The sequence below is a fragment of the Micropterus dolomieu genome, linkage group LG01, assembly GCF_021292245.1.
Source record: "Micropterus dolomieu isolate WLL.071019.BEF.003 ecotype Adirondacks linkage group LG01, ASM2129224v1, whole genome shotgun sequence".
Classification (NCBI taxonomy): Eukaryota; Metazoa; Chordata; class Actinopteri; order Centrarchiformes; family Centrarchidae; genus Micropterus; species Micropterus dolomieu.
In genome coordinates this window covers 28,301,377-28,320,251 of record NC_060150.1, presented here as the reverse complement: position 1 = coordinate 28,320,251, position 18,875 = coordinate 28,301,377, and the positions used below count along the sequence as shown (strand labels likewise).

Genomic DNA, 18,875 nt, shown 5'->3' with positions numbered 1-18,875 from the left:
CATAACATTACACACGGATCTTTGATCTTGCTATCTTGCTTCAAATGAAAGATGAAAAGTGATGCAGATATGCCTTCGTAGATGTGTATTGCGTCTATTATTGGGATGTGAGTGCCTGCTGGAGAACGCTGTGTGTCTGTGAGTCTGCAGGGGGATCACCCTCCCCCTGGATGTCATGAGCATGTGCCAGTTAAAATTGTCAAACATCATCTGCATCTACACCGCCAAGCACCTGAGTCATCTTCCCATCCCTGCTTCCCTGCCCATCATATATGTTTTTCACATGTCATGTCATAGTCAGGATATGTTTCTGACACAGTGTTGCTTTGTCACAGTGTGACTCAAATACCCTCAAAGTTAGGACAAAGGGCATTATTCACCCAGGTATCAGAGGGCATTATGTGGTTAAGGTGGAGCATGTGCAGTGACAGAGCATTACACTGCTCGCTAAGGCAATCAGATCACTGTTAGGAGAAAGTTAAAGAGGGAGACATAGAGGGAAAGTGAGTGTGATTGTGAATTTAGAGGCCGCATGGCTATATACCACATAAAATACACACACACACACACACACACACACACACACACACACACACACACCAGGGAGGACCTGCATAATCTCGCAGAAAAATAGAGGTGACAGACTCTGGCAGCAGCAGTCACGCAAGTCAAGTAGCCTTGCAGTTGTCACGCTATCACAGCTGTGCGCACACATGCGGACACACACACACACACACACACACACACGAAGGACACCCCCCCCCCCCCCCCCCCCCCCCCAACACTACCTTCTACGTCCCTTTCCTGTGTTTTCATTTTTCTCTCATACTCTTGCTTCCATCTCTATCTGTCCATCCCGCCTCATTTGACTGAAGCCAGTTACATATTTATTTAAATTTTCTTTTTAATCAACACTTGTCTTTGTAAGCTGTGCTGGCAAAACACATTATCCCCCCATCGTGTGCACGGGTGTGTGTAAAGAGGGAAAGTGGGAACGAGATTGTTTGTGTCTAAAGTTTGTCTGCTTTTAATAAGTGTGTTTAGTATCGCAAATCAAAGCATGTTACCAGTCAAAGAGACTTAATTATCAAAGTTTCTAACTTGTGAAATATGTAAGTTTAAAGGCGAACAAATTGGTGTGCATGTCATCCTCAAGTGAATTGCTTTCAAAATACCATGAATCTAAATTCCACCCCAAAGTCAAAAAGTCTTTCAAAAGCAATATTTTGCGTTACAAATCAGCAAGTTTTGTTTGGCCGACTCATTTCCATGTCCATCTGTCTTTCATTCCTTCTCCAGTATTGTATTATTCTACCTTTTGTTCCATTTTTACTGTTATTTGCTGTTCTGAGAATTATGGAAAGAATGATATAAATTGAACATTGCGCTATAAAAAGTCTGGCTGGAGTCAAATTCTGGCTGTGTTTTGTCTCAAGCCTAAAAAAAATAATTGCACAGTGATGACTGTAACACAGCACAGTTGGGTCGCAAATAAAACCATTTGACTCTTTTGCACTGTGTTTCTGCTGGGTGCAATCATGCCATCTAAAGATAGCTTTGCAAACGTGGTGCTGGTTAAATGCAGTTGTTTGTGTTTGTCAATTATGTATTTGCTACATGATCTTTTTTCTGTGTGTGTTTGTAGTCTTTGACAGGCTTTGCCTTGGTGGTGAGCAGTGATGGGATGGTCTTTTATGCCTCCTCAACTATTGTGGACTATCTGGGATTTCATCAGGTAAGTTGAACATCTCAATTATATTTTTGATGTCCAATGTTGTGAGTAACAAGCTGTATAATGAAGGTATAATACTGAATGATGAACACATCAATGGACAAACTAGTTAACAATGTCATCTTTCAAGCCCCAATGTGCAACATTTCTCTAAAAAAGGAGGGGTTTGTCATTTCCTCCCTCCACTCAGCTGGTCACATTACCAGCCCAACTTATCATGTTTTTGACAAATTGTCAGTCGTCCTCCTGCCTGAGGCTACGGTAACCTGAATCCATAAAACTATTTCAGGAATTTAGGCACCTGACAGCAAACACAACCAATATGAAAAAAATGCAACAATATTAAGGTTGAGTAATTTCTGGTCCTGGCCAAAAGAGAAAGTCTGCTTTGTAGATAACATAACTTGTTGTTTTTAAACTTTGGTTTTTGTACATATGAAATAAATGAGACATATCGGGTTAATTTGTGAGCTTTAGAGAGACTTGTAGGTGGTTGTCTTTATCTTCCAGTAGGGGTTCTTGTGCCACAAGATCTCATGATATTAAACATGATGATATCTCTCATCGAGGTGAAAACCTGCCTCGTGATATCAGCATGACAGAGTGAGAGGGTGAAACTAGCATTGAACATGCTTTAAAAAACTGTTTGTGTGGCAGCATTTTGAGTACCCAGTGGAAACAATAAACGGCAACTGAGTGAAAGACAAGACACAAACAATATGTAAGTAACATTTCAAAATGCACCTGCATTGTTTTGCATTTTGTAACTTTCAGTCGAATAAAAGACTGTAAAAGGATCGTCTTATCTCATTCTCGTGAACCCAATATCGTGTATCATCTCGTTTCGTCACACCCCTATCTTCCAGTCTTTAGGCTAAACTAAGCTAACCAGCTGCTAGCTCCAGCTTCATATATACATGAAAGTGATATCGATCTTCTCATCTATCTAAAGCTTTTAATTATATAGGAAATGTCTATTCCTTTAATAGTTTGGATCAAATATAAAATATATTTTATAATTTTAAAAATACTGGAGCAACAATTGAGGGCTAATAAATCCTCCCTGGTAGCCTCTCGCATAGTCACTCACAAGGTTTTCCCTCAACAAATGTCAGTAAATGGCATTATTCAGCAAGTTCACTTTTTTTCCCCCCTCAGCCAATCCTTTCTGTTCTCGTCCATTCCTCTCTTTCTACTTTCCTTTTCATCAGGATAATAAGCCAGAGTAAAAGTCTCTCTCACAGTCTGCCTCTCTGCTGCCTGATAACTCTATCTAGGGGGCAGAGTGAACCCACTAAGTCACAGCTAAGAGGCCACATGTAGGTGAAGACCTTTGTTTCACCCTGGCATACACTCTGTGTGTGTCTGTGAGTGTGTGTGTCTGTCTGCATGTGTGTGTGTGTGCAGGCACTGATAAGTCACCGACGGTTTAGCTTTCTTCCTCTCCAGCGGCCATACGCAGCCAGTCATTACTTATGGATGATATCAACACTGGCTCGCCTGTCCTGCGATGCTGAAATCATCTCGCTCCTTCAAAACCATGAATAAAGTGCTTTTCACTGTTAAAATCCCTCCTTTGCCCTCATGTCTGCTTACCAACGTGCACACACACACACACACACACACACACACACACACACACACAGCACACAGCACACGTACACTTTGGGGTAGAAATTCTTCTGCAACAGCGCTCCCACTTGGCTTACAAGCAGACGAGGGCAGTAACGTAGCGGCATGAAATCGACATCAAAACCAAAGCGGTCTGAACGATCCAGTCAGAGTGTGTGCCTGTGTGCACATGGGTGTGTGTGTGCACGGTGGCATGGGAGTGACAGACAAAGGAAATGAAAACTGAATGGTGCATAAAATGGGTGTATCCATGTGTGTGTTGGTGGGTCTGTCAACAGGTTTTAATGTGGGATGTCTTGTATGTTGCAAAATGTTGACACATTTAGTATTAAGCTAATTAGTTTTTCTGTGTCAACTTATGTTTGACACATGCTGTCTGATGTTATGTAATGTTAGATGTAAACAAAGACAGAACACCTTTGAATATACTTAAATGATACCATGAATGTCCATACAAAATGTCATGGCAAACCATCTGGTAGTTGCTGAGATATTTCAGTCCAGACCAAAGCGGTGGACCAACAAACAGACCAACAGTGCCATCCCTAGAGCTACGTGGTTAAAAAGACCAGATATGGTTTATGTTTGCATGCAAATGTGGAACAAGTGAAGTCTTAGGATCAGGAGTGGTTGCTATATTTCATGCTGTCTGATGTAATGTTGGATGGAAAGCAAAAAAATGCACCTGACAAAATTCACCAACAGATGCCATTAAACCACAACAGGTCCTCTGTGTACGGTAAAGCTGTAGCAGTATGTCACACATAAGACATGTTCATGACGCCACTGATTCCATATCAATATTTTAAATTTGACAAATGCAAAAACATACTTTGCTAACTCAGGAGAAAGAGACATGGCATTGACAGGCAGCAAACTTGGCTGGGAGCCAAAGCAACCCAGCATGTAAAGCAGCCAAAGCATTTTGTGTGATGTGGTGGTGTATGATCACCAGAGGCAGTAGAAAATCAATGTTTATCTATACACAAGATCAACTTCCAGTTCAAATAGTGTAGCTCTCTGTACAAGTCAATACTGAAAACTAAGAACCAAAATTCAGGTGATTTTTAATACATCATTCTACTGTATACAAGAAAACCTAAGAATAAATTTGTTGTTGACAATAAAAAGTCTGTCCTTGCAGTGCATAAACATATTAAAAATCCTTTAAGTACATACAGATCATCATGTTATATTTCAGAGACTGTCATCAAAACATTCTTTTAGCCTTTCCCCACATGTTCAATTCTCGCAAAGGAGCTATTGGTTGTTTTTAAGTCTCATAGTTTGCCTTTAAGGCCTTGACAACATGTCACATAATTTGAGCCCACAATTGTAGTCAGAAGGACACTTATACTTAATATACCACAGGGAAAAAAAGAAAAGAGAACACTTCACTAAGTAGCACCACAAGAAAGCCCTGGAGAAGAGCAGAAAACCTCCATTGGCCTTTGATCCCATTTGTTACTGGGGCAGTTAGCCTTTGAAGGTCAGCAAAAATATCACTTATTCTCCTTTTTTTCCCCTCTTCTTTTCCTCTCTGTGTTTTTTACGAGAAACATAAACAATAGTCACTCGATCCGTATGTCTGCCTGACTGCCGGTAGGGAACCAAACCACAGGACGAAGCGCCCGCCGAAGACGGTGGGAACAGATTGTGTTTTTAGAGGCAGGCGATCAAAAACCATCGCGTGCCACCAGTGTGGAAATTACGGAGAGAGTGCAGGGAGGAGGGAGAGAGGGAAGAGGAGAAGGTTGAACATTTTAGTGAGGAATCTGTCATGGAATGACAGAAAGCAAATCTATTGCTGGAAAAGAAAGAGAGGCCATGACGAGAGTGGGCTGAAACCCGACTCACTCTATGTATGTGTGTGTGTGTGTGTAGATGTGTATGGATGCGGAGGGTAAGCTGGGCTGGACTGCTGTTCAGGAGCCGGTGTCACGCGATGTTTGACAAACCCAGCTGCCCTCACTGGCCCTCCAGCTACCCTTAGACTGTTACTGTACTGGGGAAATGCTCCTGCTTGTGTGTATGTGCAGACATCTATATATACAAGTGTGCATGCATGTTTCTGTGACTTCCATTGACTTTGTGTGTACAGTATAGTCCTTGTGTGTGAGATGGGGGCAGTTGGCATGGTTATGAGGTATATAGCCATGCACGGAAACCTGAGGCAGACTGAATGTATCTGAGGCAGCAAACTGCAGCTACAGTACCAGCTACACTGATAGCAGGAAAACACAGTGGTCTGCGGACAGTGCTATGAACACGCAATGTCATGTCTCTGAAGACTTTCAGGAGATGACGTGATAAAAAAAAGCTAACATAAAACTAGAAATGTCTCTATACATACATGTTTTAATAAAATGTTTTTTTCAACAAATTTCCTCAACAAACTTACCACTAACCCACTAACTTTCCCCCACAGACTGACGTGATGCACCAGAATGTGTTTGACTATATTCACATAGACGACCGTCAGGAGTTCAGGCAGCAGCTCCACTGGGCCATGTGTCCTCCGCAGCACCAGGGGACGTCGGCTCATCAGGATAACCCGGCAGCTGCAGGGAGTGGTGGGTAGCTTACTGGGAACAGAGGCACCAGTGTTATTGAGCAGACTGCTTGGTTAAAAGTTAACAGGTATATGGTGGTGATCGTGGATTGTCTTTGTTAAATATTTAGATCACGATCCGATTTTGAAGTTCTGCTGGTTACTTTTAGGCAGATATACATTATGTCATCAGTAGAGAGATGCACATAAATTTCTTCCCACTTAAGTCAGACCAGCAAAATCACATTATATTATGGCAGATCAACTTTAAACATCTATTTTTATCATATAATTTCATAAAAGCTACATCCATCTCTAAAAAGACAAAGTCTATCAGTATATCATAATTTGCCAACCAATGACCAACTAATATTACCTTTTGAAAACTTATATACGTTTCATAATAAATAGATGATCTTTGTTTTTCCCCTTTTCCTGACAATGAAGCACATTGTAGGTTTGCCACAAAAATTGCTGTTAATACTAAATTATTTTCCTTTCCTCCATCTTTCTCTATTACATCTCAGGTGAGGACTTAGTAGTGAGCAGCCTGTTCCATTCTCCGGAGTCAGGGGGAATTCCTCCTGAGCTCTCCTGCTTTCTCAACAGATGTTTCATTGCCAGAGTCCGATGCCTTTTGGACAGCACCTCTGGATTCTTGGTGAGTGGTCTGAACCAAACTGCCAGCTTAAGTGAACAGTTCTTGTATTAAAGTTTACACAAAACAAAACAGAAAAATGCAGAATATTGCAATAGAAATGAAGCATGGAGTGTGTGGCCCACTTTCTGGAGGATTACAACCCCTTTGGTACAATAAAACTTGATTTTGAATTGTTGTGTGTACAGGTATTTATAGCTGTAATGCAAGGCGTTATGTGGTAATTGGGTGCCTTGACACAGCAGCAGAATAGAAGCCTAGTTCATCCCTCATGGCTGTGACTAGAGTGGTTTGGAGAACAGCAGTGGAAAAGCCTAGAGGCCCTGATGACAGAGCAACAAGAATATGGTTTTGGACCATTTCATCAGGGTCAGAAGAGTTCACTGTCTCCAAGTCTGCTCTGGTTGCACTAACGTTGGCTGCACTATAGAAATTCTAGATGGCAATTTTCTGACATATACTGGAAGCACTTCTAGCCAAGTAGTGAGCAAATATTGGTGAGATGCTTTCCTCATCAGTCAACATAATTACAGTAGGGACACAAAATGTGTAATGCAATGCACAATACTCATTCTGTTAGCAAATAATACGGCCAAAGAATCTTCCGTCCCTGTTGAAAGAATACAATTAAATTAGCTTTATTGAGCATGCTAGCCACAGTGGCGGCGTGGCTTCATGGATGGCAATGTTGGTTTATTGGTCTACCACTTTGGTCCACACTGGAATATCTCAACAACTTATAAAATTCCCATCAATCTCAACTCTACTTTGTGTTTAGTGCAAATTAGCTAATGTAGCGTTAGCTAACAGGCAAAACTAAGATGTTGAAACTGGTAAACTACCTCCACTTAGTAAATTCTAACTCTCTTTTCTCCCAGACTATACAGTTCCAGGGTCGGCTGAAGTTCCTCCACGGTCAGAAAAAGAAGTCAGCCTCCGGGGCTCTGATGCCTCCCCAGCTGGCTCTATTCTGCATAGGTGTACCCCTCCTACTGCCCTCCATCACTGAGATGAAAATGAAGAACATGTTAATGCGGGGAAAGAACAAGGGAGGAGGAGGAGGGATTATCTCTGCACTGGAGCATGGGTAAGAGGGAATGAAACCTCAAACATGAGCAATATCCTTGCATTACTTTAACTTAAGTTGGAGGGATGATGTATATTCACACTGTGTCCTAGTTTAAATCCCCTGATTGTTTTAATTGGGGTGCTATACTATAATTAAAGGTCAAGCTTTTCAACACAAACTTGTTGTCTCAGACACCATTGGTCCAAACTTGAGGTTTGATGCATTTTGGCACCTTGTTATGGCCTCTACACTGATTTGCCTGATGGGGGAGAACATTTGAAACTTTCAAAGGCCACAGCCGCTACATCATCAGTTATGTTTTATTGAAGCTTGGAGTTATGGTGCACATTGTCAGCAGTCAACCCAGAGATGGTCTCATAATTCATAAGGGGTGACATGTTTACTTTGGAATAGTGCAGTTTACATGTAAAAACATACTTAGTGACTGGCTTGACTAAGATCCATGAGGCAAGGGTACATAAAAACACACTCAAAACAGTGTAAGAGTGATGAAAAATTACGTGGGAATCAGACCCTGTGTGTTATTTATTCATTTTTGAGTTTATTTGGAGATATACTGGCTTATTACGCAGCGACAGTTTTATGAACACAAAAGCAATTACCCTGACACCCAGTTACCAACACAAACATATGCCCTTTCTTCACCCAGCAGGCTTGACACCAACAAGTGCTGGACGCCTTACCTGTGGCCAATTAGGAGCAAATACATGTCTCAGCTTGGATAGGGCCCCCTGTGCTTCATGCATCATTAACATGTTTGGGAGGCTGAGAAGACTGCCATGTACAGTATAGATGGCACCTGATTTAAACAAGTACCACAGGTCAGCTAATATCAAGTGGATATTTACATATAATGCAATGGGCAATACTTGTGTATGATAATGTGTATATTTACATATGTAATGTTGTTGAATAGGCATAAAATACCTCCCCTGTGCTTTCAAATCCACCAAGAGATATTGCTTAATTTCTCCACCTACATATGCTGCATAAAACTTTGGATCATAAAAGACGTTCACAGTGCAACAGATTCAGTGGTAAATTAATCATCCTAAATGAGGAGATCAGATAATCAAAATGATTGTTACATACTCAACAAGGCCAAAGGCTGAAGCACAATTGCCTCTAGACTGGAGTGTTTTAAGAGAAGGTTTAAGAGGAAATATTCTGCATTAAACTTGTGCTGGCCGTCTGGCTGTCATTGATCTTTGGGTCCTGGATGTTGACTCTGTTCTCAATTTTCAGATGAGATGAATCCTGGAAAAAATGAGTCACTTCTGGAATGATTCTCTCATGAACTTAAGTGAACCAAACATAGATGTTTGTGTTCTGAGTCAATTATCAATCAATAGAAAAAACATGCAGTTTGTGGACATTCCCATATGGATATCTGAGTGGACCAGAGATATTTTAAGAGACCACCTCTTGTTGAATGTTCTCAAGGACTACAGAAACTTTGTATAATCTGCACTGATTGAGCTGTCTTTTTGTGACTAATGATCTCATTCTCCTTTTTTGATCCCTCTCTCCTCCCCAACCCATTTTCCACCTCTCCCTCACAGTGAGCGAGGGGAACACCTCCGGAGGCACTCCTTCAGTGGAGGAATGGGTGACATTGTAGACCCTCTCCTCCTCTCCTGTCCTACTCCTGGCCCTACCCAGCGAGGTCACCACACTCCCTGGACCCCACTCTCCAAAGACAATCTTAAATACCGCCCTGATGGTTACTACAACCAGGAGGAGCCCCTCAACTACTGCAAGTCTTCCATGGCTCCCCATAAAGGCATCAGCCCAGGCCTGGGCGGCGCCTGGCCTCTGCGGCCAAATTCAGGTCCCCTCAGAGCAGGCCAGGGTGTCGGCTACATACCTTCTAACCGCTTGAATAAAGCTGGCCAGTACGGGAAGCCATACCGCCTCTCCCCCAGCTGCCACAGCAGCAGAGGTGGTGAGGTGTTTGTCTCTAAGCTCTACGGGAGCGTCCAGATTCCCACAGACCCAGATGCCTACTGCGTGGACCTGGTGAAGAGCGAGAACGGCTACGGAGAATGCTACGATGGCCATCTGATGCCCGACATGGCTCCCATCAAGGTGGAGCACGACTCAGACTCTGAGAATGGCTGCGATGCCTACGGGCGACCCTGGGCTTGCCGCGACCCAGAGGCCATTGACCGTCGCTATGGTAATGGGGTATACGACCAGAGCTCAGGCCTCCATCTCAAATCAGAGGCAGATTATTATGATCCAGAGTACTCGCCCTGTCAGCGAGGGAAAGCAGGAATCAGCCCACCGTACAACAACAGCAACTATCAGAACTATGCAGTCAACAACAGCGGCAACACACCCGGACGTCTGTTAAAATGTGACAAAGCCATGGGCAATAACAATGACAACACCCAGTTTAGTCCTCAGAGACTCTCTCACTCAGACTCTCTATGCAGCAACCAATCTGTCAACCTCATGGACTCGCATGTCTACGACCCTCACAAAGCCTACATGCACCAGGACTACAACAAGCATGGCACCTATGAGTTCAAAGGTCATGGCCTGATCCACTCGATCAAGCGAGAGCCCATAGACTCCCCACCGTGGCCCGAGAGCGGTCACGACATAAGCCAGTCCATGATGGTTGGTCCTAGGAACGTTATGCCATGTGTGATGAGCACAGGGCACCACAAGTCCAGTCCCTACATTTATATGCCGTAAGAGTGATTGGTGCGAACACATCAGATTTTACCTGTCCCCAACCCTCCGCCCCACTCCCCACCCTCCACACAAGCAAGCAATCAGTGTGCATTAAAGTACTTTCTATTGCGCCACATGCACCAGCATTACAAAAGGACAGTCTTTGAATACAAGGATTCCCAGGATGTCAACATTTATATTACTTCTTCTATTTGATGAAGAGGTCACAAACAAGGCTCAGGTTCTAGTGTTAGTGTTGTGACAATCAAAAAAAATACTTTTAATCCAATTTATGGATAGATGATTTAGTTTTTAAGGAATACATTTTGTAGTTGGTTCCAAGCACTTTTGGATTTAGTGACAATGAGACAAATTACGTCTAGAAACACAATTTCATTTTGTTTTATGTGTTGTGAACACGTGGCTTTTGTGGCAAAGATTTTGCTGTAAAAAATACTTTTTTAAAAAATGTTGTACACAGGAGATGACTCACACTTAACTGCTGGGCTTATCAAGGGAGATGGGTGATTATGAGAGCACACTTAGCAGTCATTGATATCAACTTAAAGGATGATCTGCCTTGATGGTGGTTTCCCATGTTTAAAAGCTTTACCTATACATCACCTACCTTTTTCATTACTGCCTCCAGTGATGTCTGATGGAAACTACTGGTTTCTATGCATTTTACATAGACTTCAAAACTTAATCAATTGCCATAAAAAATAATTACTTGGTCAACGTTATATAATTGTCGCAACATAACATGTTTGCAACCATCATTCCTACAGTAAAGGACTCTGATATCTAATACTGAGCAGCTGTGGAAAAGCAGTTTTTAATGCATGAAAACCAAATTCTTTTTCACAACATCCCTGTTTACTCAATCTTTGTATTTTGAATTAGATTTTTCAAGACCATAGCTTACAATGCAATGCTTTTGTCAGAGCATCCTTGAATTCACCATTACAGGCCTTTTTTTATTAAAAAAAAAAAATTGTATCTCCTTGCAAATGCAGAATCCATTGAAAAACTTGACAGTAATGTAAAGTTTATGCAATTTCAAGTTAATGGACCAAAACATGTGAAAACTATTAGTATGGCCAAAGCTTTAAGCAGCCCATATTCACTACATTGCCCGCTTACACACATAAAGGCATTATATAAGAAGGGGTAACAAACCCTTAACCACAAACCATTGGTTCAAGCATGTGTCCTGCCTGAAGCATTTTTTTAGCAAGGTACTGAATCCTAACATGATCTGCAGGGGGCCACTCTGTCCCTGCTCGTTGGCTTTAAACTCCTTGTGGAAGGGATAAAAGGAAAAGTGAAATTCAGTGAGCATAATAAAAAGCATAAGGATGTTGATGGCAAAACTGATTTAACTATAAATCACAATTACGATTCTACAGCATTATATTTGCATCAACTCATCATCATCATCATCATCATCATCATCTCAACTCAGATCACACCAGAATTGCCCTTAAATTTGCAGGACATAAGACGAACTAAAAAATGACTATATTAATTATTAGTTAAAGGTTTTTTCTGGACAAAGTTGAAGTGTTAGTTTGAACTGAAGGAAAAGTAGGCAGTGTTGTTAAATGGTTCGATGTTAATTCTAATTTCAATGAGCAGAATAATTTCATAATCCTAAATCATAACTCCTGTTGAAAGTACAAATATTATGTCATTTTATGTCAACGTTAATGTTGTATAGTGTGGATTACATTGAAATGCTTTTCAACACAATGCAGCCTATCTCACTGCAGATACCACACATTTCCTTTGAAATGAATATACACTTTTAATGTCGTCTTTTCAGTCCAAAAACATCAGACAATGTCTTCACAATCAGTATTTTTGCACAATGTTATTAAAAGCACCAAATTGATTCAATGTCAGAGTCTCAGTTCTGTGAAGCTGCTGTGGTAGTTTCTAAATTGCAATTCTAAGTTCAGACTAGCCAGACAAGTTTTTGAGTCGACATGCACAACTGTACATGGTGTCACTGTTTTGAATTTGTCTTTTTCTCTTTGTGTGTGTTCATTTCAATAAATGTTTGATGATTCGTATTTATTGAAAGGCAAAAGTACATAATTTAAAAACTACAATTTTGAAGGCTTTTCTGTTTCACTAAGGTAAATAAACATGGCTTTTTTTTGTCTCACGGAGGAGGTAGCTGCAAGGTAGCGAACACAGTGTATATATGCAGTGTCTTCCATTGTTTCTACGTGTTTTTGCAAATGGGACTTATCTATTAAAATACTTTTCTTTATATGGAAGATCTGGGTGAAGTGCTGTTCTTTTGCCATTAGGCACATAATAAACAAATACTATACTAAACTGCCAGCTTGGTGGGCGAGTAACATGAACATGTCACATGTGATGACATTCTGGACAATCACAAAAAACATATCCAGAGCAATCAGATTACAGACAATTAGTTACTTAGAATATGAATATTACACAGCAATAAATGAGTGAAAGCACACAGCAACATGTAGTTTGTGGCTTTATGAAAGAAACACAGCAGGATCCACTTGACTAAACCAGATGTTGCAGTTTTCAGAAGCTTGGTACAATGTTCAATGGACTTTGTCATAGTATAAAAATATATATTTGATACACCAGAATATCATAGAGTTCAAATTTATGGGAAATTATGTACAACATGGTCACTCTATTAATATAATGGTTTCTTGCTCTCATAACTTTTCCAGAATGAAAAATGGCCACATTCTGTTGTTCAGTTAACGCCCTTGTCTCTTTAGTAGCTTCTGAATTTTTCACGTATATCAAATGTGGTCTGCATCCTTCAGATTTGTGTCTCTATTAATAATAAATACTCAGCAGAACAGAATACAGAGTATCTCTAGCCACATTGCTTGTATGATTAATGTGCTGTAAAGCTGGCATGACAGCTCCTTCACACGATCTGGGAAACTTAACACTAGTCTCTTACTGCTGTCTGGGACATGTTCTAAAGCCAGGGGAATGTTGGCATCCACAGAGGGGTAGATGGCATGAAGAGAGGCAGGGGACAGGAAGATTAAGAGATGTAACCTAAAAGCTGTGGTTAAATCTTAGTCCTCAGGATTCCCAGTGGAACTGGTAGGTCTTTTTTTATTCACTTGGTAGTTAGGTTTAGAATAGTCCCTGAACATTCATTGTCTTTATTATCCTATGTTTCTCCCTCTGAACACTGGAGCAATAACAAAATTACTCAGTTTGGATTACAGTTCGTAGCATTTTTCAAACCCTTCTCCAAAATTTAATTGCATTGTGACAGTGACAATAAGGTAACCGATCACCCACCCTTACAGGTAGATCATACACATTTTTCTACACAGTAATAAAAATGAAGTGTATGCAGATTCATTTATTAATGGTCTTTGGCCTAATTTGCTTATATGATATTTAAATTAGATCAAAATAAACTTCCCTAGTCATGTGATTGCAAATAATAGGACACAAAACATGGGTTTATAAATAGAGAAAATGCAGTTTACTAAACAGTGGGTGATAATTACCACACCTAAACATGGAAACTACGCATTAAGAGTAATAACTGGATTTACCACAGGAATAGCTGCTGCAGGACTAGTGCTCTGTTGTGCAACATTATTTGGCATAGTGGCCACATTCAAAACCGCAAGTTATATGACACCCTGGGACTGGGAAAACTGTAAAACTAAGAAACAAGATCCACAGAAAATAAGCATGATTTGAAGTGAGAGAAATTCTTTTTGTCCTGCTAGGGTAAAAAGCTAGCCAAAGCTAGGGTAGGCAACATTGGCATAACTAGCTTGAAGCAGCTAGATTTTAGTATCCAACTGAAAAAACACCAACCCACTCCCTTCTAGCCACCCTCCAGAGACGAATCGGCCCGAATTAAATGATTGGCCATGCTTATTAGAGTCCTTCAACAGCCACAGATACCAGACTTTTTTATTATTGTGTCAGGGCATTTGATTTATTGATTGTTGCCAGGATGTAAAGACAATTTCAACAAATCCAACAAAAAATGCTTCTGAAATAAATTGCCATCCCCTCGCCTTGAGATTACTTTTTTGCCGTTACAGATACAGAATTCAGATTTTGTATAATATTGTACTCTGTGCAGCCATGAGCTCTTGATTTTATGTGGCCGTTACCTCACTGGTTTGCTCTGATTTGAAGGAACAAGCCTCTTCTACTAATTCCACAGCTATGGTCATTCCTCTCTCTACTCCCTCGCAGAAGCTTGTGTTTATTTAGCAGGCAGCATAGTTTAAAGGGAATTACCGGATACACAAGGATCAGTTAGTGGTGGGATTTTACTTAATGGGATGATTGGATTGGATGATGAGTGTATGTACGTGTGTGTCTGTGTGTGTGTGTTTGCATGCTTGTATATCCAGTAAGTACCAGATAACCAAATATTATTATTTGTTTGCGAACAGACTACTAATGAAATTACCAGAAATCCTGTTATGATCTTTAACTAATATTATTCACCATGTGTTTCAGGACCAACATTCAGACATAGTACAGGTTCATTGTATCAGCTTGTTGTTGTTGTTTTTTAAGTATTAGGCTTTTTGATTAATTTTATTACTATCCTCTTCAGCACCATGCAATATAACTCATAAACCCTGAACAAAAAAGATACTGGAAAATAATAATCTCGTGTAAATACAATGTGCTTAATAATGCATGAAACTTTTCTGTCAACAATTCAGTCAAAAAATATTTTTTTTATTCCAACAGTTGTGGATTTACAATAGCTGAAGGTTCACATCCTGCCTCAAAAACCACATAAGTCACTTGTGCACATTGTTTATAATGGAAGTCCATGTTGGTCAACGTGTGTCAGTGTGTTGAATTCTATATACATATATTATTGTCAAAAGATGAATGGTATCGTCAAAGCTAGTATTTCTCCATTTTAAACTACACTTCCCATACAGCAACCCTTGTTAATTCCTCTGGTGAACTGTATTTTGCTAATTTACTATTTAACACGTTATACAATGGCCTTTGATATTTTGTACATCCATGTATACCCAGACAGTTGTACAGAAGAACTTTTCTCTTCCTCTTGGCTTAACACATGCACTATGCAATTAAGACCATACTTCCTCCTCTAGTTGTGGTCCTGAGATGAAACACTGCATTCAGTTGTTTGTGCCTTCAATTGAACAAGGACTTGTATTGTCCTTGTATTGTATAGTATTTCATCTTAAGAGGGAGTTTCTAAAGATTCCCTTTAACTTGTAACGTTTGCATGCAGCGCTGTAGGGCTTATTGTGACAGGTTAACCAGAACATTTTTGAGATTCAGTTCTTGGCAGTTGGCAAGGAGTAGGAAAATACAGTTGAGGAGGGATATTAAAAGCTAAATGATGTTCATAACTCATTCTGATTCATACAGTAATAATCCATGAATAATCCATGGACAGCACTGTATGGTTTATAGCTCTGGCTCTGAAAATGCTCTTTAAAGGAACTTACATTTTCTGTTTTACAGGAAGAAGTCATTTCTGTTTTGCTAACTAGACTTGCACTCAATCTGTGGACACACTGATTATTAAAAGGTATAATGGAATAGACACACCAAGTAGTAGTAGTAGTAGTAGTGCCTTTCTGTGGCCTTACTGGGATCAAGCTCTATCACATCAGTTACATATGCAATTGTGTCTCTCTCTTGTACGTACACACACACACATACACACAGCTCTCTTGAGTAATAACTAAGTCGATACAGTGAGTAGCATCTCTATCTTTTCCCCAAAGGAGTACTTTGCTTTTGTCTCACTGTAGTTTCATGACTGATGATGTGACGATGGGGGGGGGGGAGGTTATGACGCTGACTTTAAATGATTTATACTTGTCCGCATGCACGCAAGCTTCCATCACGCCATCTGTATGACACTTGTTCTGTACAGGGAGGAGAAAGAGTGAGAATGACGAAGAAAGAGACAGAGACACAGAGAGAGAGAGAGAGGTGGAGAGACAAAACCTGGAGGTGAGAAGTTAGCATGGGAAGGGGGTGTAAACAATGAAAAGAGCACATCCAATCAAGAGAGAGGAGTGACCGCTTAGGGCAACTGTAATGTAGGCAAAGTGTTTGATGCTTGTTGACAGCTGTAAGGGGGAGAGAGTACGTGTCTGTGTGTGTGTATGTGTGTGCAAATCAAGACCTATAATCCTATACCATGCAAGGTTGCGTGACCGTTCATACCCCACTCTTTGCTTTTCTGCACACCATTTGCCCTAATTGGTCACGCCCACTCTGTGTCTTTCTCACACACACTAATACACACTCATATTAGCAGATGCACTTATGCACATATAGACACAACAATGTCCGCATTTCCTCTCCCCATATCCCCTGATGACAACAAGGACAATCCTTGAGGTTATGTCCCACAAACGCATGTACATACACATATGCATGCACATTGTCATGCACATATACACACACCCTACTAAGCATGTGGAAGACAGTCACGCAAACCCCCTGCCCATAGCCCCCACAACCTTGCCACTTCTTGCTTTGTGAGTACAATTAGCTAATGAACAATAAACAGTACCTTGTCTTATTGTCTTTAGTATCAATGCCTCTAAAACAGTGGTTGCCAACCGTTTCTGTCTGATGATTTAAATTGGATGTTATTTAAAACTATTGATTGTATAAAGGCGGAGTGTGGCAATTATTTCACATAACTGAACTCTCAGTGTTTAGGTCTTTGTTCAGGTTTTTATTTGTAGGCTACGACCACCACTTGAAAGTCAGAAATTTCAACCATTTACCCAGTACTTTTAGCTATTTATTCCGGAAGTTAGGTAAGTAAGCTATTTTAACCCTTTATCTAGCACCATTTTCCCTTGAGCATATCTATGCTCCCAGGGTCATAGTATGTTCCCCAGTTCAATATCCTCTTAATATGACACACTGAGGATATATTTCAAAGGGTTTTATGCTCTCTTTCCCTAGTTCAAATGTTTAGTATTTTTTCCCAGCCGGGTCAAAATATTGAAATCACCCACTTACAGCTTATAAAGCTTACTGATGTTATACTCCTTAAACCTACACCCTCAAATATGCAGACTATACAGTTTTCTTGACTTAAGACATTGATATCTCCACAGTAACTAATTAGATTTTTACTATTCAAACAGCATTTGAAATGTCCATCTCCCTACTTTCTTTTGCAATTTGAACTGTGAAGATAGCCCTTTTTAATTTACTATTTAAACTGTTTATCCATTACTTTTAGCTATCCGAATGATCTATGAATTTTTAATGTCGTTAACCTTTTATCCATTACTTTTAGCTATTATCCATTTATCCATGATACAGTTCATTGACCTAACCCTTTGAACTGTTTATTCATTACTTTTAGCCATTTATTTGAATAATTAAACCATTTATTTTAGCTATCTGTTCTGCTTCTCTACAATCTTGCTAACTACTTAAAAATCACACTCAATCACTACATGTTCAGGTGTTACACCTGATCAGTATTATAAGAATATATGTTGATATTATGTAGGCTATTTTAAGAACTGCAATTTATATTTTGTCAAATAAACTGAGCCACTTTACAATCTTTCCAAGTACCCCCAGGCAACTGCAGAGATACCTTCTGGGGTACAAGTATCAAGTAAAAGTATAAAAGTAAGTAACATTAAAGGAAGGAAGTGGAAGGGGAAAAAAATATTCAACATTCATAGCTATTTTTCAGTCCCAGGGATTTAAAAGTAAAATGCTGAATGTGATGGTATTCAGTAGGATGCAGTGTTAAAATTAAATAATATATGTGCCCAGGGGCAACTAGCCAGTTGAAAGGTTACTGAGTGCAACCTAGTGATTCATAAACTAGATATGCAGGCTGCAGCTGACCGTGAGTCATACACACATGCACGCACATACACAACACACAAGCAAACTCTTTCACTCACACAGAGACACAAACTGCTTTACGAAAAAGGTCTCAAGAAAGCCACTCAACCCTAACTACTATGTATTTCAATTCTTTTACACAAACACATGCATCCACGTCACACGTACATACATGTTATTATTATTATAGACACAAGTAATCTCGTGGAGAAGTGCCAGCAATCATGCTCAGAACCTACAGGACTAAAGTGAATGCTCTAATAGTTTCCATGTGAGATTAGGGGGAGTAAAGTGAGATTATGGAGCCACTGCCAGCACTGTTTGTATTGGTTGTGTTCATGCTCCAGATGACTGATTAATCTGGAGGGTTACTTGAGGATAGATGCTCAAACTGTCTTCTGCTGGCGAATGCTTCCACCTTCTGGTCTGAACTGCACACTGCACATCTCATCGCATGAATGTTGAAGCCATGGCTGAAACTGACATAGACAAATGACAGCAGTTGCTACAGAACAGAATGATTCTGTATCTGTACTTAGCTGATCTGAATAGAAGATAATATCCTGCTCTGTAATCACATATTAGTTTAAGTAATCAGTATTCCTTTGGTTCACCTGTAGCCAAATTAGAGTAGTTCTCC

The 18,875-nt window shown here is 40.2% G+C and overlaps 1 protein-coding gene across 1 annotated transcript in view; it reads left to right on the top strand.

Annotated features, from left to right (window-relative positions):
* The window catches only part of ahrra (aryl-hydrocarbon receptor repressor a), a 54,922-nt gene extending 42,299 nt beyond the window's left edge, over positions 1 to 12,623 (top strand). The window contains exons 6-10 of the mRNA XM_046064803.1: positions 1,646 to 1,735; positions 5,793 to 5,937; positions 6,443 to 6,576; positions 7,452 to 7,660; positions 9,226 to 12,623. Coding sequence (XP_045920759.1) covers positions 1,646 to 1,735; positions 5,793 to 5,937; positions 6,443 to 6,576; positions 7,452 to 7,660; positions 9,226 to 10,366 — 1,719 coding nt within the window. The 3' untranslated portion in view covers positions 10,367 to 12,623. The remainder of the gene's footprint in view (positions 1 to 1,645; positions 1,736 to 5,792; positions 5,938 to 6,442; positions 6,577 to 7,451; positions 7,661 to 9,225) is intronic.
* The last annotated feature ends 6,252 nt before the right edge of the window (positions 12,624 to 18,875 follow it).